This window comes from Mesoplodon mirus (genome assembly GCF_964341445.2).
Source record: "Mesoplodon mirus genome assembly, chromosome: 2".
Classification (NCBI taxonomy): Eukaryota; Metazoa; Chordata; class Mammalia; order Artiodactyla; family Ziphiidae; genus Mesoplodon; species Mesoplodon mirus.
In genome coordinates, this window is record NC_138977.1 from 210,768,827 (window position 1) to 210,789,137 (window position 20,311).

Consider the following 20,311-nt stretch of genomic DNA (forward strand, 5'->3'; position numbering starts at 1 on the left):
TGATATGGTAATACTAATAAATGTCATTATTATGATTTCATAGCAATATCTGATACTTGAGCTTTAGAAAAATTGTAGCTTTAGAAAAATTACTCAACACCTCTGATTATAGTTTCCTCTCATCAGTAAAAAGTGTTCCTTGAATCTAGTCTGAAAAATTCCAGGAGAGCTCTCATAGAATCAGTAGCCATTATGGCAGTGAGATCCTAGTGCTTTGTGGGATAATTAAATCTTCTTCCATTTGGGCACTTAGAAAGTGCCATCTGTATTACTCAGTGCCACTCAATGCCTGTTTTTCTTTTTTCATTTTTCTTGACTTTTATCTACTTCTGTTCAATTTTCCATATCTATCAATTTCTATGTCAGCTGTATATAAAATTTTGGCTAGCAGTTGAAAGTAGTTCATGTATTTTGCAGTTTAAAATGAATAAAATTTCAGTGGTCGATCTGATGTGGCTTGTCATAGTTTATGCAGAGTCCAAGTTGTTTTCTAGAACTTTAAATACCTTCACAATTTTATAGTAACTTTCATCAAGAAAAACTAAATAAACTAGCATTTGTTGTTGTTTTTAACCAAATATGCTGCTTTGAAGTCTCGGCATATCTTTGATTATTGTTTTAAATACCAAACAGTGGGCCTGGTACTTGAAAGTACAGCCATCTTTTTGCTTATGTTCTAGAGAAAGCTGTTAAAACTACCAAGAATTTCAAGCTTGGAAAGACTTTTTATAAGTAATAACTTTTCGTAGGATTGTTTTTACCATTCCCAGTCTAGAAGTAACACAAACAAGGTTGTTTTGGAAGGAGTTGTGATATAGTAAAATAATTCAATTCAGCCGCTGCTGTGGAGTATTCTGCTGTTGTGGGGACTACAAACATAAGCAAAGAGGTCTTGAAAATTGAACTAGAAGTAAATATGAGTCAAGAAAAATGAAAGAAAAAAAAAAAAAACCCTGACATTGGGTAGTACAGATGGTACTTTCTAAGTGCTCAGATGGAGGAAAATCTAGTTATCCCACAAAGCACTAGGATCTTATTGCTATAATCTGCCATAAATATTAAAAAAAAAATCAGGGAATCATTTCTTATTCCCTTCCATCTCTCTAGCACATGTTCATTCCCCCCATCTCTCTCTCTCTGTCACACACACACATGCACACACACACACATACACGCACATGCACACACACATTCTTCTTTTTCTTTCTATTTCCCATCTGACCATGACTTAGAGTTCCTAGGGCAGTGTTTTTCAAACTGTAGATTACAACAGCTTATTAATAGATCATAAATCAATTTGATGAGCATTTGTTTTTAAAAAAGGAAGAGATTAAAATAGAAAATACCAGAATATACTACATAGTAAAGGAAAGTATCATGCCCTGAATTTGTTTCAGTTATACATCTCATGTATTTGTATGTGATTACAATATAAAATGTATTTCTTATTGTGGATTACCATTTTTTAAAAGTTCAAAAGCCATCATTCTAAAGTGTTTTATCTAATTTTGTCTTGAACCTAATGTCCTTTAAACATACATATTGTATAGTTACTACATAAATATTTGGATAATGTTTTTAAAGCTAGAATTTTGTTTATGCTTGATATCTTGTTTCTAATCTGCATGGCCAGAGGAAAACCCATAGTATTAACAAGTTTTATAACATTATATTTTTTTAAATCTGTCTTCTGCATCATTTTCAATTCAGAGAACATTGTTGAAAGACTAATTTTTTCCCCTAATGTAGTTCATACTGGTTTGCACTGGTGTTTATATTGTTCTGCAGTAGTAGAAAGCATGACTGTGTATATGTGGTCTTAAAAAATAGGGTTGGTTAATTTTAAAGAGAAGGAGCCCTGGGGGCAGTAGTGAAGATGCCTGACTCCCTTCTAAGCCATGGCAATTCTGGTACTTTTTCTTCTGGGGCCTGAGTGAAACCTTTTCAATCCCTCAGTGCCACCGAATAGCTAGAATTGGCATTTGAAAAGAAACTACTAGTTACCCCTGCCTGGGTCTGAGTTGTGATCAAGTCCATGAGCTTTAGAGATCAACAGACTAGATTTAAATCCCGGGTCCACCACTTGCTAGCTCTTGGACCTGAAACAAGTTACTTCTCAGTGACTTTATTTCCTCATCAGTAAAATGGAGATAATAACACCTACCTCATAGGATTATGCGGAGCAAATGAGCTAATGCATTTAAATTCCAGCAGCTAGCACATAGTAAGAGCTCAGTAACTGACAGTTGTTGGGTTTTTTTTGTTTTTTGGGTTTTTTTTTTTGCGGTACGCGGGCCTCTCACTGTTGTGGCCTCTCCCGCTGCGGAGCACAGGCTCCGGACGCGCAGGCTCAGCGGCCATGGCTCACGGGCCCAGCCGCTCCACGGCATGTGGGATCCTCCCAGACCTGGGCACGAACCCGTGTCCCCTGCATCGGCAGGCGGACTCTCAACCACTGCGCCACCAGGGAAGCCCCTGACAGTTGTTTTTAAATGCTGTGATGACCCTTCACTAAAGTAAGGAATACCTAGTTATTGTTGGAAAATCTCTAGCTGTTATGAATACCAAGCTATATCAAGGTTCCTTCTCTGCCTCATTATGGGACTAGATCAGGGGATACCAGTAGGACCATAGGATGTTAGAACTAGGAAAATCTGAAGGGTCTTTTGAGATAGCCCTTTTATTTTACAGTTAATCTTGGGAACTTTATGATGTAATTGCTTACTTACTTCTTCATATTCCTCACTAGACTGCAAACCTCAGGAAGAACTGTGTATTATTTGCCATTTTTATCTCCATATAGTAGGACCTTGGCACGTAGTAGTTGCTCAGACACTTACTGACTGAATGTGCCATGGCTACTCTAAAGTCACACAGTACTTGGTGGACGTGCAAAGACTTGAGTCCTGGTCTCTTTGTCCTCAGTCCAGTACTCTGCACCATTCTGCTTTCTTCTTGACAGGATTACATACAAGGAAATTTTTAGAATATAATTAGAAGTTTTTTAGTCTGATAATCAGCTAAGGCTCCTAGAACATTTTAACTATTTTCAACTAAGTGAAAATTTCTGATAGAAAACAATCATATTTAAATTGATCTGACCACAGCAAGATTTTTTAAAGTTCCTTTACAAAGCCAGTAGTTGAGTTAATGTTTCCCCTTGCTGTGTCCGCTGGCTTATAAAGCCTAGTAGTGAAATCTGAACAGTATCCGTTAAATGCTTTTTTTACGGTATTTTATTTTGTCTCCTGGGGGCTTCATATTCTGACTGTCCTTAACTTGAGTAAACTGCTATGTAAGCAGATGTTAAGTTCCAAAGTTGCTCTAGACTAATCATCATGAGAAGTATTTTGCAGTGACCAGTTGATGCTAATAGAATGTATGCATTTTTATTCAGATGCAATTTAGTTGTATTGACGGAACTGCTTTTAAAATACATTCTGGTACAAAAGATATCTAAAAATATCTAAATATTTAAAATACATTCTGGTACAAAAGATATCTAAAAATATCTACAGTATAAGCTTTATTCTGCTCTAGGGTTGATCACATTCTTATGGAATGGCCTTTTTTAAAATTAAACTTTTAAAATTTGAGATAATTGTAGATTTGCATGCAATTATAATAATTAATACAGAGAAATCCTGTACCCTTCATCCACTTTCCCCCAATGGTAACATCTTGTAAAACCATAGTGTAATGTCACAGTCAGGATACTGACATGGTGGTAATCCACTGGTCTTATTCAGATTTTCCCAGTTTTGCTTGTAAGTCACTTGTATGGATGTATGTTTGTGTGTTTAGTTCTGTGCAATTTTATCACATGTGTATGTTCATGTATCCACTACCATAGTCAAGACATAGAAGAATTCCATCACCACAAGGATAACCATACCTCCTTTTATAACCATACCTTCCTCCCTCCTTCCCTCCCTCCCTCCCTCCAGAGCATACTCCTTCCCAACCCCTGGCAACCACTAATCTATTCCCCACTTCTATAATTTTGTCATTTGAAGAGTATTATATAAATTGAATCATGCTGTATATAATCCTTTGGTATTGGCTTTTTTACTCAGTGTAATTCACTGGAGATTTATTCAGGCTGTTGTGTATCAGTAATTCATTCCATTTTATTATATTGATAATGTTCCATAGGATGGGTATACCACAGTTTGTTTCATCATTCACCTGCTGAAGGGCAACTAGATTATTTCCAGTGTTTGACTGTTACAAATGTCCATAGTAGCTTTATTTGTATACAGATTGTGTGAACATATGTTTTCTTTTTTCTGGATTAAATGACCAGGAGAGCAATTGTTGGGTCATTTCATAGTTGCATATTTCGTTTTATAAAATGCCAAACTGTTTGCTGGAGTTGTTGTACCATTTTACATTCCCAGTAGCAAGGTATGAGGGATCCAGTTTCTCTGCATCCTCTCCAGCGTCTGAGATTATCATTATTTTTTGTTTGTTTTAGCCATCCTGGGACCTGTGTTGTAGTATCTCGTGATTTTAATTTGTGTTTCCCTAATGACTAATGATGTTAAACACCTTTTCATATGCTTTTCTACCATGTATCCTTTTCAGTGAAATGACTGTTCATGTCTTTTGCCCATTTTCTAATTGAATTGTTTGGTTTCTTTTTACTGTTGAGTTTTGAGAGTTTGTTATATATTATACATACTAGTCCTTTGTCAGATGTATGGTTTGCAAATATTTTCTCATGGTCTATGGCTTGTCTTTTCATCCTCTTAACAGGGTCTTTTGCAGATAAACATTTAAAATTTAGGGGAAGTTCAATTTATCAGTTTTCCTTTTATGGACCATGTTTTGGTGTCAAATCTATAAACACTGCCTGGGACTTAATCCTGAAGATTTTCTATATTTTTCTGAAAGCTTTATAGTTTCTATTTTGAGTTAATTTGATCTAGTTTGAGTTAATTTTTTATCATGGTAAAATACATATAACATAAAATTTACCATTTTGAAGTGTATGATTCAGTGGCGTTAAGTACATTCACAATGCTGTACAGCCATCACCACTATCTAGATCCAGAACTTTTTCATCATCTCAGACAGAAACCCAGTACCCATTAAGCAGTCACTCCCCATTTCTGCCCCCCCACACAACCCAGCCCCTGGCAACCATCAATCTGCTTTCTGTACCATGGATTTTCCTGTTCTGGATATTTCATATAAATGAAATCATATAATATGTATGGCATTTTGTGTCTGACTTTTTTCACTTAGCTAATGTTTTTGAGGTTCATTCATGTTGTAGATGTATCCGTGCTTCATTTCTTTTATGGATATATATTCCCATTATGTGGCAACACCATATTTATTGTTTATCCATTCATCAGGTGATGGACACTTGGGTTGTTTCCACCTTTTGGCTCTTGTGAATAGTGCAGCTATGAACATTTCACGTCCAAGTTTTTGTTTGAATACCTGTCTTCAGTTCTTTTGGGTTAATATTTAGAAGTGAGTTAATTTTTTAATAAGGTATAAGACTTAGGTTGAGGTTCTCTTTCTCTCTTTTTTTTTTCTTTGCCTATGGATGTACACTTTCTTCACCATTTTTTTTGAGAAGGCTCTCTTGCAAGGGCCATTTTAAAGAATATTGTAAAGCTTTTGGAGAATCACTAGAATTTCTGTATGTATACAGTAATTTTGAAGAAAAGCAAAAGAATTAGTAATGGAGCATTGTAAAGATAGTTTGGTGGGTTTTACTGGGCTTTTCTTTATATTATATTTGTGAAAGTTTAAGCTTGGATGTTTCTATTACAGACAAAGCAATTGTATTTTCTACGTATTGAGGATGAGAGAAAGAGAAAACAAGTGAGCCACGAATAGTTTTATCCCATGGATGACAGGAAGCCATTTAAGGTTATAAGAAAGACAGACATAATCAGATCAAATTAAAAGATGGAATTTAAGAACAACAACTCTTGGTAGGATGGAATAAGGGCTCTGGTCAGGCAAGACTGACACAAATGTGTAGAAAGGTTTTCACACCCGGTTTAAGTGAACTCACATGCATTTTCTGTGGCATTTCTGACTTAGAAGCTTGAAAAACAACTTGAGAAAAATCAGCCTCAGACTAATAAAACTGGCACCATTTTACATATATTGCTTATGACTTGTTAGTTTTTGTTGAATTTTTTTAAGCTCAGGGACCTAAAAATCTTACTCCTGAAACTAGCTTGAGGAGAAAACTTCTATTTAAAGAAGTCTACTTAGCTGCTATCTTTAGGGCCCTATTAATATTGTTATTTTCCTTAGACTACTTTATTCCCCTGCTCCCAGAAAAGAATATTTTAACATTAGTGGGTGAAGTAGGCTTGATTTCCTAGTCTTAGTAAAACCACTGAACTTTATTACAAAATACTATGAAAAAACTTCTGGGTCAACTTTTTAGTGAAGGAGAATAGAGTGTATGCATTAATAAGTAGTGATTACTAGAGTAATCATTAAGTGTAAAGTTTTCACTTTGGAAACCCAATTTTTCACTTGATATTGTACAAAATTCTGAGAAATGGTAGGAAATTACTACTTGGCTTGCCTTATCAGTCTGTTAGTAAGTTTGCATTGCCTTCTAAAGCAAATGTGAAATTCACCTGTTTCTTTAAAACTCATGTAACTTTTTATTATAACAATAATGTATTTAAATGCTTTAAGTTACCTGTAGGACTGATTTTTAACCAAATCTTTAAGCAATTGCTTCTGTAAGATGTGCTGTTTATCCCGTTGCTAACTTTATTCCCTGGCACATTGCTGTTTCCCTGGGCCTGTACCTTCCTTAGTGTAAGAAAATGCTATATTCTCTAGGAAGCTTCCCCTTGTGATGGGTAGAATCCTTTTCACTGGGTTATAGAAACCTCTGAACTACTCTGGGAGCTCCCAGAAGGATTTGATTCAACATTCCATCCATACCTTCAGTACAAGGCCTGGCACATAGTAGATGCTCAATAAATATTTTTGAAAGAAGGAAGGAGGACCTCTGACATATATTTATATACAGCACGTTAGTTGACTGTGGCCCATTTATCATTATTTCAGACTAATTTAGGAGTTCTCTCTAAGCATAGAAACCACTTATTTTTATATTATATAAGCGAATTTATTAGGTTGAGTAAAAATTCTTTAGTCTTTTCCTTTTGGTATCCTAGTCTTCCAGAATGGTATTTGGTGATATGTGTCTTATGGGTAACTATATAATTGAGATATAATTGACATAACATTGTATATGTTTAAGGTATACAGTGTGATGATTTGATACATGTATAGTGAAATACCATAATAAGGTTAGTTAACACAGCCTTACATCACATACTTATTTTGTCGTTGTTATGGTGAGAACATTGAAGTTCTACTTTCATAACAGCTTTCAAATATATAATACAGTATTGTTACTATAGTCATCCTGCTGTACCTTAGGTCCCTGGAACTTATAACTGACAGTTTGTACCCTTTGACCTACATCTCCCTATTTCCCCCACCCCTCAGCCCTTGTTTCTATAAGTCTGATGTTTTCAAATTCTACATATAAGTGAGATCATATGGTATTTCTCTTTGTTTTGTATGACTTACTTGACTTAGCATAATGCCATCAAGGTCCAACCATGTTGTTGCAAGTGGCAGAATTGCCTTCTTTTTTATGGCTGAGTAATATTTCATTGTGTGTGTGTATCACATTTTCTTTACCCATCCGTCTGTGGATGGACACTTAGGTTGTTTGCATGTCTTGGTTGTTGTAAATAATGCTTAAAGCTTCCCTTATTTTTTTTCTGAATTCTGTTTATTTCAGATAATCTTGTGGATCCTAAGTTTTTTCCAGGCTTGAAATAACACTTCAGTCTATAGTGTTTGGTATGTAAAATTGCAAATAATCAGTTGTTGCTTATGATTGGCTTAAAAATCTGTGTAAAACTCTTAGTGTTGAGTATCTAGGTATAGAAGAGCACCAAAATGGCAAGCTAGTGTTCTTATTCTTTATTTCTATATCCTTCTTATAAATTCTCAACTCTTATTCCAAGTACATAAAACTTTGAAACTTCTTGTATTAAAAAGCCATGCTAAATAATGAGCTTAAAAAAAATTTATTGAAGTATAGTTGATTTACAATGTTGTGTTAATCTCTACTTTCAGCAAAGTGATTCAGTTATACATATATATACATTCTTTCTCATATTCTTTTCCATTATGGTTTATCACAGGACACTGAATACAGTTCCCTGTGCTATACAGTAGGACCTTGTTGTTTATCCATTTTATATATAATAGTTTGCATCTGCTAATCCCAAACTCCTAATCCATCCCTCCCCCACCCCTCTCCCCCTTGGCAACCACAAGTCTGTTCAATAATGAGCTTTTGAAGTTTTAAAAAGGTCTGAGTGTTTTGAGTCATTTCTAATCCTATTTCCCCTTTTTGGTGTCATTTCCTCAATTTTGACAGATTCTATAAACTCTGAATTGTTTAATATTTAGGGCAGAATGTAGAATAAAAGTCTCAAAATTTTGTAGCCCTCTTATGTTTTATGATATGTTTCATTGTAAGTGGACTAGGAGACAGAAATTGTGGCTTTGAATATTGCCTGTGACACAAGCAGTGTGATTTTTGGCAGGATGTTTAATCCCCTGAACCTCCAGATTATTAACCTCTATCTCATTGTGTAGTTGCAAAGGTAAAATAAGATAGAAAGGTGTAAGAGCATGGTATAAACCATATAAAGTGTTACACATCTATAATATGTTCTTTTATTATTAAAATGGGTGGTTAGATATATTTTCCTCTTTACCTTACTCATCTAAAAATGCATTCATCAAGAGTTCTTTAAACTCTAAGCTTTTACTTATCAATGTTTCTATTATCGGTTTCTTAAACCAGTGCTGGGACAACAAAATGAATCTACTACAACAGTTCCTTGCTTTTTGCTGTGTTTTAATAAAATTAGTTTATAAGCATCAGCAAATTCAGTTAGACATAAGCTTATTATCTAACTCTGTTCCTCCATTAGGCTAAACAGAGCTTTTTGGGGTTGAGGAATAGGTTAAAATCCAACTGAAGGCAATATTTGTGGAGTTTCTTTTTTAAAAATGACTTATTCATAGCCAGTGACCTAGTGTGGTAAACTAAACAGAACTAATTTCTTTATTAATTGATGTCCCATTTATTGAGTACCCACTTAGTCTGTACTTGGCCAGAGCAGCATGACATTTACTAATATATGTGAGTTTGTTTGCTTTTTTTTTTTTTTTTTTTCTTTTTTTGCCGTGCGCGGGCCTCTCACCGCTGTGGCCTCTCCCGTTGCGGAGCACAGGCTCCGGATGCGCAGGCTCAGTGGCCATGGCTCACAGGCCCAAACGCTCCGCGGCATGTGGGATCCTCCCAGACCGGGGCACGAACCCGTGTCCCCTGCATCGGCAGGCGGACTCTGAACCACTGCGCCACCAGGGAAGCCCTGTTTGTTTGCTTTTTTAAAAACTTTCATTCTCCTTGAAATTTTTATCTGCTAGCAGTAAACTATTTTAAGGAGTTCAAATGACCTATTATAAAAAGTTTCTAAGAAAACTACGTTCCAAAGATTGGTTAGACCTTTAGACTGCTGATAACCCAGCTGGATATGAAAAAAAGTTTCTTACAGTTGGTGCTCTGTGCACCACATTTTTGGATAATAGCAAGATGATGATAAATGCCATAGGCTAGGGCTTCCTTGGTGGCGCAGTGGTTAAGAATCCACTTGCCAATGCAGGAGACACGGGTTCGAGCCCTGGTCCAGGAAGATCCCACATGCCGCTGAGCAACTAAGCCCGTGCCCCACAACTACTGAGCCTGTGCTCTAGAGCCTTTGAGCCACAGCTGAAACCCATGCACCTAGAGCCCGCGCTCCTCAACAAGAGAAGCCACCACAATGAGAAGCCTGCGCACTGCAACGAAGAGTAGCCCCTGCTCGCCGCAACTAAAGAAAGCCCGCGCACAGCAACAAAGACCCAAGGCAGCCATAAATAAATAAATACATACATACATACATACATACATACATACATACATACATACATAAAATACCATAGGCTAGTGCCAGTCTGATAACAGTGTAGCAAAACCTAATTTTTGGAAGAATATAATATGGCCAGGATCATTCCATTAATAGTGGATGTTATACTAAAAAGAAGAAAAAATGGCCATTTATCCTGTGGAGAATACATATAATGATCAGATATTCATTCTTTAGTTGAGTGTTTTCTCCCAATTTTTAAGTTAATGAATTAGGATGTGGAAGACTCAGTTATAGAAAAGCTCATTTTTCACATTTCCTTCACTGATTAGTTGCTTTCTAGTCATAAAATCAGAATTTCATTAAAACCATATGATATAAAGTGTTTTTAACCATATTTCATGAATTTTGGGGGTAGTACACTAAAATAATTTAGGTAGCTTTTAGAATGTTCAGCATGAGATTGATGTTGGCAAGTAAAAGAAAACAGTTTTAACGTTGTTTTGCAAAAATTATTCAACAGAATAAGTTTACATTTCCAGGACCAGAATTAATGCAAGAATGTTTAATGTCTTGCAATGAGTTTGCTTGGGCTAAGTTGAGTCAAGGCAGCTTTAGAAATGAATTCTATCAGAGAAGACTGTTATTAGAGACAAATACAGTAACCTCACTGGTTGTTATTGTGTTTAAAAGATGAGATCAGGTATCTCTGGTCTTTATCAGGGATTCAGATCCCTAAGAAAAAAGGTGGCCCTTGCCTTTTCCCTTCTGGATCTACCTAGACACTATTCTGCTGAGAGGGAATCCAAGGCTGTGAAGAATCTTCAGAGTTTCAGGTCCACAGATATTTCTCTCCCCTTAGTTTTCTACATAAATAGAAAAAGAATACTTGGAATTTTTCACATTTAATTTCCCTTATTATGAAGTGATTCTTCTTACTAGGCAAATAATCAGTTTAATAAATACCATTTTGTAGTGAGAATGTTTTTTTCTGTTACCCAGTCATTTATATTGAACAGGTTGCATTTGTTACCACCTGTAGAGAAAATCGTGCTAAGCAAAACTGTCTTTACAATTTCTTCTTTAAAATTTGTTTCCTTTTATTCTTCCTTGTTGCACATTTTTTGCACTTTCTACATTCAGTTCAAAAGAACAACTATGTAAAGGGATACACTAATCAGTGCTGTCCTGTTCTCTTGATTTAGGCTTTTGCCAAATCACATCTAAAAGAGGAAACATTCCTTCAGTGTGCAGTGACTGTTGCTCTCTACTAGGTCAATGATACTCTAAGTGTGGTCCAGGATCCGGTGCCATTCTGCAGACTGCAGTCCATGACAAGTACAGAATATAATATTAAGCATTTAGAAACTTCATGCAGTTTGACATTGCCGTGACATCTAAATGCATTATTTTGTATTTTACAAAAATACTGGTTTACAGAAAATTGGAGAAAGTCCTTCACCACAGACAGTCTGAGAAGAACTGGGTTAGATGACTTCATCAACTTCTAGCACAAGCCATCACAGCCTGGGGCTGGGGATGGATGTTAAATAACTGTCCTGTTGATCTAGCTACAGTTGGTTGATTAGGTGCTCAGCTGTAGCAAAGCCCAAATGAATTTGTTTCCTGGCATAAAGTCAAGGATTATCCTAAGTGTCAGTAATAATTAAATGAATCAGCTGTTCCTGTGGTTTCTGAATGGCTTTTTATTTTTTCTTACTTGGATTTGAAGCACTATCTGCTAAAGTTATATAGTGTGGCAACCTTAATAATTCCTACCTTTTCCCTGGAACTTATTGAATCACTTGAAAAGCTTACAACTCTGTTTCTCTCATGTGTTAATAAACTAAAACTACATTCACTATAAAACAGTGATCATTAAATATGGCCAGAGTTTGGTCTAACGTAAAAGCATGAGTAAGAGAGGAAAGAGAATCTCCACTAACAGTAATCACTAATTGTGAAAATTTGCTGTCTTAGGTGTGGCATTTTACTTTCAGATATTTTGATCATTGCTCCTTTAAAAAATTCATATAGCAGTTGATGACATTATAATTGAACCACAAGTTGCCACTAGCTCTGAAAATATCAATTTCCAATTTAGCATTGTAATCCAAGATATTTTCACCTTAATAAAAAATTGTTCTAATATTTTTTGAAAAGCTACTTTTTAAAGAAAGTTGCCACTGTTACTCTGAGGGCAAAAAAAAAAAAGTGCTGCATGACCTGTGTAAAATTTGAATTTAATAATGAATTTATTATGAATGTCCTACTTGTGTTTATTAATGCAGATAGCAAGGAGAATTGGCAGACTTGAAGCATGAGTTCAGATGCTAGCCAAGGCGTGGTCACTACTTCTCCTCCTCCCAGCGTGCCTCACAAAGAGAGGTATTTTGACCGCATCAATGAAAATGACCCAGAATACATAAGGGAGAGGAACATGTCTCCTGATCTACGGCAAGACTTCAATATGATGGAGCAGAGGAAACGAGTTACTCAGATCTTGCAAAGTCCGGTGAGTCAAAATAATTTGAAGGCTATAATTTTTCTTCCTCTTTGGAAACCTTGATACAATGATACTCTCAGGTTAGAAGAGGGGTGGAGGAAGAGTGACTAGTTGTCCCCAGTCTTTCAGAGGCAAAATAAGCACCTAATTTATAAATTTAATTTGCAAGGCTTTAATAATAAACTGGTATCATCTTGGTGGGATAAATTTTCTTGAGTGATTTCTGAGTGTAATGTTTCATTAAAGGAGGACAAAAGATGCTACTGAACTCAAGGATCCCCATTACAGACTGAATATCTGTGAAGAAAATAAAGGTATGAGTGAAGTGTTAGGAACCAAGAAACAGATACACCCCATGAACATACTTTCTTCTTCCTTTGGGTATCTTGACACTCAGAGCAGCATAGGAAGACTTAAGGTTCATGAGGATGTCTGTGATTTGTCAGCCTAATGTTACATACACCTAATGTAGGCACACATATATGCATATGCACCAAACTAACTAGATTAAACATGGATTCTAACCTTAACTCAAGCTGAAATTCTGTCTGCACAGTAATATCCAGACTTTGTAAATCATATTCAAGTGATTTGTTAAGTTTCTTACAAACCTTTAGTGGAATTGTAAAGGTCACATATAAGTTTTAGAAAATGAGTGAACAGCTTGATTTAACATGCAAAATGAATTCATAGCTTTATGTATAATGAAGATCATGGGCCCCTTAAGACAGAGTTCAGCATACATAGACACACGATGCCCAGGTTGGGGTTCTATTAGATTTCCAACTTAGGTACTAAAATAAACACCAAGACATAGAACTGCCTGAGGTGGCCCTGGTGAATCATTTTTGTTGTGCCTCTGTGGATTTAATCACAGAGGCTGAGCCCAAAGCCAAAGGGGAATTCCACTCCTGAGTAGTTCTTATATATCAGTGACCTAGATAAAAGCAAGTACAAGTTATAAAAGCAAGGCAAGCTTTGAGGAATTTAAGTATAGCTTAAATGTAAAGCTATCCTTTAAATAAACCCTTAAAGAAACCTTTTCCCAATGAAAAGGAGACTAACCATAAAATTCATCATGAGGGACTAAATGTTCAGTGCCTTCTTTTATGCAGACTAGTTTCTATGTTTATAAATACTTGAAGAGCATGCTAATTATATAGATATATTTCCTTCTATAAAGAAACTCCACTTTGAAGAACAAACTCATTAGCCAAAGGATTATGGTAATATATAGAATAAGGTAACTGAAAGAATGAGATGAAGTTCAGATTTTGTTCAAGGTTATTAAATATTGAGATTTCTTTGGGAAGTGCTCCAAAGAGGATCATTCAATTCTAACTAAAGCTTAAAAGGAAAAAGTACCAAACTACATTTCTATGCCAGGGTTTTTTTAAGATTATTTCTCCACTAAACTAACAACAGTATAACAGTAAGGAGATTACCTAATGTTTTTACTTGTGTATTACTACTTGTAGATTGGCTTAAAAGTATCAGTTTTACTTATGCCCAAGGGAACTTAATGAACAAATGGGAAAGGGCAGGTACATAGATTGTCATTTCCATGTTCATATAGCAAGAGTGATAATTTTTAGCCCAGAGAGAAACAAAGAAAATTTAAAAGAATTGTGGATTGATCACTTTTTTCCTAGATCTTTACTAGTGAATTTAAAATCTTGTTTGTGAAAGACTTGGAAAAGTGTATACATTTTGTCTTTCTGCCATGTTCTAGGACAATGGCTTTCAAATTTCTTTTAATACAACAAACTTTTCACCACAGGAAATAATACATGGTGGCCTGTATTGCTAAATAACAAAACCTAGCAGCTTAGAACAACAAGCTTTTATTAGCTTGTCATTTCTGTGGGTCAGGAATTCAGGAGCAGCTTAGCTGAGTGGATCTGGCTTAAGGTCTCTCATAAAGTTGCAGTCAAGACATCAGTCAGGGATGCTGCATCTGAAGGCTTGACTGGGGCGGAAGTTTCTGATCTTAAGATGGGTCACTCACATGACTGTCAGCAAAAGGCTACAGTTCCTTGCCACATGGACCTTAACCTGAGGCTGTTTGAGTGTTCTCCCCCAGAGGAAGTATCTGAGAGCAAAGAGGAGCCTGCAGTGCCTTTTATGACCTAATCTCTGACATTAAACACCATCACTTCCACCAAATTTATTAGTTAGAAGTGAGTCACTAAGTTCAGCCCATACTCAAGGGGAGAGGAATTAAGCTCCACCTTTTGAGGGGAGGATTGTCCACTCTCTGATCACAGTTTATTTTAAAAGTATCACAGTCTGCCACAACTTATTTACCTTCCTTCTACATGCAAAATACACTCACCACCTCCTCCTTCCACATGCAAAATACATTCACCATCTCCTAACACCCCTGCAAAAGTTTCATCCCATTACAACATTAGCCTGAATCCAGAATATCATTATCTAAATATGGTCCAGGTATAGATGTAATTCCTTAAGTAATTTCTCAAGTGTAATTTCTCAAGATGTAATTTCTCAAGTGTAATTTCTTAAGTACAGTTCCTCTCAATCTATAGACCAGAGAACTAAAGAGACAAGTTATCTGCCCCCCACACACCCAGTGGTGGGACAGGCAAAGATAACTGCTATAGACATTCCTGTTCAAAAAGGGAGAAAATTGGGAGTACAAAGAAGTCACTGGTCCATAGCAATTCTGAAATTCACCTGGGCAAATGTTTGGCAGTTCCCTTGATGAAGACCCAGTCCTTCTACTTAGTAGGAATGAGTCTCCCTAGTTCTTGGCTCTGCCCTCTGAGCTTTTGGTTCCACTTGTAGAGGTTTTAGAGTTCAAAGACCTCTTTCCTTTTTGTACTCTCTTTGTTTCTTTAAGTCCAAACTTGTAATGTTTCTGTGAATATAATTTTCCTAAAACCTTTGTGTGTCTCCTGTGAATATTGGGGTTCACTCTGTTGGACAAAACCCATAACCAATAAAGATCCAAATCAAAGGTATTACTAATTCATGTTTGTAAGAAACAAATTTGTAATCCTTCTATTTTAATTGCTGAGTTCATTTGGGAAGAAAGGAAATCAGGAGAAAAACTAATAAAAGCAAAGTATAATACTTTTTTTGAAAGCACTTACTATGTACCAGGCACCTATTATGTATCAAACCCTACTTAATCCTCAAAACAACTCAATCAAAGAAGTATTACTATCCCTAGTTTACAGTGGAATAAACTGAAACTTAGAGGCATTAAATAACTTGCAGAAGTTTTTACAAGCTTAGTTAAATGGTGGGGTCTGGATGTAAACTCCAAAGCTCACACCCTTACGCACTAGGCTGTACCACTTAAAGCATTCAATAACTTTGAAAAAATTCCACTCATATATTATTGTTTCATTCTTCTTCAAATTCTCTTGCTCAAGTTAATTCAACCCAACTCAAGAAGAGTTCCGAATCATAAGACATTTTGGTGTCTGTAAATTTGGATAACAAACTTGACACCTTATTGCCTTGAGCTGAGAAAATAACAGCAATTTGTCTCATCCTAACTCCAAGTTATTACTTCTTTCTAGGAATTTCACGGCCTTTTGTCTTTTTTTTTTTAATTTAAGAAAGTATTTGTCTTAGAAATTAAGAGCTGGCGAGTAAACTTGTTTTAGCTAGAGATTTTGTTAATGCACTCGGGAGAATCCATAAGTTTTCTTTGACCAATATATTCCTCATATATATGTCTCTGATGGCATATATAAGATTGCCCTTGTCTCGGAATGAAGTGTCCAGGGCAAACTGTTAGAATTAAATGATGGACCTCATCAAAGTTAAAGAATCATGTAAGTTGAAAACTAATAGCGCATTGTGCATAGTAGATATTTAGTAAATTCTGAATACATGGATGGATGGATATATGAATAGCTGAGTGGGCTTTGAGTCATTAAACACTTGAATGTTGTCCAACAAGCTCCTACTGAACTTGACTGCTTAAATGACAATCAGTTGGTGGGTTTCAGAAAAAGAATGAATGTTCTTAAGCCATATCACTACAAGAATTTAGACTTGTTAACAGAAGTTAACAATTTAGACTTGTTAACAGAAGTGTGCAACGTTACTCTGAAAGATAGGACAACAGGAGTGTAGGTGGTGATTGCTCAGGCACATGACACACTAACATTTCTTAATAAAAGGGCAGTGTGTAATGCTTCAAACTTATTTTAAAGATAGGAGAAACTTCAAAGCCATATACATGTTAGAATATCACTGTAATCAAGGCCTAAAATGTTAACAGATCACCTCAGTTAGAATAGTTGGTCAAAATTACCATGATTTATCTGGTCACAAGTATTCTTTATTAACTTTGTTTGCATTTTTATTTTATACCAGCTTTAAGAAAAGATATTATTCTAACCTTTAGCTTTATATTAATTAAGACGCATAGATACAGGAGAAAGATCATCCAGAAGAAAATTTGGTGTATTTGTGTTTTCTCCTTTCAACAGGACCAGTGGTAATCTATTTCCAAATGAATACATTTCTTAATGGAAAACTTCTAAGTAAGTTTGTTCTGCTCCTAATCCCACTTTAGGAGAGGTCTAATAGCATAATTGCAGGGTGCCTTGGGAGCAGCAAGTCTGTAATCTGTTTTTCTGTTTGCTCCAGTTTTTCTTTCTAGTAATTATTATGAGGTAGAACATCCAGATGTGGATATTTAAAATCCAGCTCTGATACTTATCAGTATTCTGTTAACTGATTTTCATAAGTTAGACATTACTTATAGGTCAGTCTATGTAATTTTTTTAGCCTTAACCAAAATAATCACATCAAGTCTGTTTCTTGTATCAAATTGGTTCTCTTTTCTGTGATTTAAAAATAGAAAATCTTTCATCTATTGCCACTTTCTCCTGAAAGTTCTGATCTTAGATGCAGAAGCCTTAAGATCTGATGTTTCAAATTACTCCTACTTTTGGTGTATAGTATACGTGAATATGTATATACTTAAAGTATATACTTTAAGAGTATACTTAAAGTATACTCTGACCTTACATTCAAATCTCTGAATCTTTTGTATTTTTACAAGTTTATTTTTATCCATACCTTTATGAATTCAAAGTTTATAGGATCACTCCTTCAACATTGACAGGAGAAGTATCAAATGAAACGGGGGAGATTCAGAGAAAGCTTTAAAGGCAGGCACCCTCTCTCTAACTTAAACATTTTGTTTTTCACCTAGTGATTTTTTTTTTTTTAACCACACTTTTTTGGACATGTGTTTGATGAGAGAGCTGTCCAAACTATAATGTTCTGGGGACAAACCAAGTTTTCAAGTAGGATTTTGTTTGAGTTGAAGAACTAAATGACTTTTCAAAAATGTATAACCTTCTGTTAAGATTCATTTCTTATTTAAAAAAACTGAATTTCTCCCATTAGATGATGGACAAGCCTTATTACACAGGAGGTATTTCTCATTCAAGTGACAGACTGATAAGACTGTTTTCTAGAACTTCAGATTCCAGTGCTAATAACCTATGAAATGGATCTTTGCTATCATTAACTCAAGAGGAGATCAGATTCTTTGCATTCTTTCCTTATATCTAGGAAAATATAGAAAAGAAGCTCCAACTTATGATTATAATAATTGAGCACTGAATAATTGTGTCCAGGAGACTCTAGAAGTGTGAAAGACACAGTCCCAGCCATCAGATATTACTGTATAGTAGAGTATGAAAAATAAATCACAATCATGGTAGCTACCCTAAATGTAGTATAGGCAAATGTTAAAACAATTCAAAGTGGGGTGAGAAGAGAAGAAATATGGAGATCCCTCCTAACTGTGGTGATTAAAGGGGAGACTTCAAAGAGAAGGTGACATTTTAAGATGAGTGTTGAGTAAAGGGTAAGAATTCATCTGGTAGAGGAACAGTAGAAACCAGCATTTCCATTTGATGAAATACAGTGAGCAAGGATAGAAAAGTACAAGTTGTGATCAGAGAATGCTCAGCAAACCTCATAGGCTACCAGAGCATGAGGTAGTAATGGGAGATAGAGCCAAAAATTGACCTAACAGATTGTAGAGATCCTGGAGTACCAGACTATTGTGACCTAAGTTAGAGGTCAGCCCATTTTCTCATCATTTCCAGTTTTAATCTGTTTATATAAATGTTTTATACATGCATATATATGCATATAGTGTTTGTTTTGGATCTTGGCTCACCACCACTTAATAGCTATGTGACATTAGGAAACTCACTTAACTTGAACTTCACTTTTCCTTGCTGGTAAAAATGGACCTCACATGGTGGTTGTGACAGTTTAATGAAATAACATAAAAGCCTGTAGTGCAGTGCCTAGCACATAGTAGACAACTGTTTCTGTGGAAATGAATACATAGGGTTGAATACAATATCGCTAACTTAAAGCATTTTTATGCTTTTGTGACAACACTTTGAAGATTATAATCATAATTCATTAGACTGTATTTTGGTTTTTGAAGGCCTTAAAGGATCTGTCACCCCTATGGCACTCTGCCTTATTGATGTTCATGTATTCAGGGACTGCCTTCTCTTCTCTGTTCTTCTCTATCTGAGAAGGAAGACGGTTTATGCTGTAAAACCACATATGTGTATGTGTTGTTTGATATTTTAACCTGACTCTTCTCTAGTAGAGACCCTAGGGAATTGTTGGTTTAATCTGACTTCAGAAGCCCCCCAGCATGTGATCTTGCTGCCCTGCTTATAACTGAGTTTCTCATTCTGCTTTGGTGGGAGAATTCCTAGCTATAAGAGGGCAAGTTTTGGTACTCCAAGATCTGCTGTATAATTTTTTTTTTTTGCTTTATCTATCATTATAACCTAATGCCCTAATCTAGCCTAAGAGGTTTACTCATATTTCTGATCACAGCACACCTGCTGCCTTATTAGTTGTACAGGCATACCTAAGGGATATTTCAGGTTCAGTTGCAGACCACTGTAATAAGACAAACGTTGCAATAAAGTGAGTCACATGAATTTTTTGGTTTCCCAGTGCGTGTTAAAGTTATATTTACACTATACTGTAGTCTATTAAGTGTGCAGTAGCATTGCGTCTAAAAAAAACAATGTACGTACCTTAATTTTAAAATAATGCTGTTGGAAAAATGGCATTGATAGACTTGCTCGGCAGAGTTGCCACAAACCTTCAATTTATAAAAAACACAGTATCTGCAAAGTGCAATAAAACAAGGTATGCCTGTGTTTGGTTTCAGTGATACAACCCATCTCTGATAAAATTAGGCAAATATCTGTGCCCAACTGAGAGTTCGATATCTGAATCTTTATTCCATTTACTTGTTAGCTGTGTAACCATGAGCAAGTCATTGCCTATTTCAGGACTTTGTTGTGAGATTCAAATGAATCAACTGTAAAGGATTATTTTATTAACATTGAATTTTAGTAGGAATATGATTAACTATCCACCATAAAGACAAACAAAATTTTTATTATTTTAACGAAAGCTTAAGTTTACTGATAAATTTTAAAAACCAGCTGAAACAATTTTATATCATTAGTAAATTTTATACTGACTGTTTTATGGCTTAGGTAATTATCTGAACAATATTTCAGAAATATTTGGAACATAATAACTGAGTTATAAATGTTCATGACAAAAAAATATTAAATCTTTTGGAATAGAAGAATTCATATCTGTTGAAGCTGTCAACTGTCAACTATATAAAAAGGCTGGGGACATTCCATTTACTTTGAAAATTATTTTCTTCTCCTATACTGCGTAGAAGCAATTCACTAGCCTTAAAGGGGAAATTCATATTTTTTTCTTAATTAATTTCAGAAGGGCTTAT

At 35.5% G+C, this 20,311-nt stretch overlaps 1 protein-coding gene across 3 annotated transcripts in view; it reads left to right on the forward strand.

The window, feature by feature from the left end:
- The window catches only part of ADD3 (adducin 3), a 125,090-nt gene that overhangs the window by 85,429 nt on the left and 19,350 nt on the right, over positions 1 to 20,311 (forward strand). For all 3 annotated transcript variants that reach the window (XM_082631746.1, XM_082631745.1, XM_082631747.1), the window contains exon 2: positions 12,290 to 12,513. In XM_082631746.1, coding sequence (XP_082487872.1) covers positions 12,319 to 12,513 — 195 coding nt within the window. In that variant the 5' untranslated portion in view covers positions 12,290 to 12,318. The remainder of the gene's footprint in view (positions 1 to 12,289; positions 12,514 to 20,311) is intronic.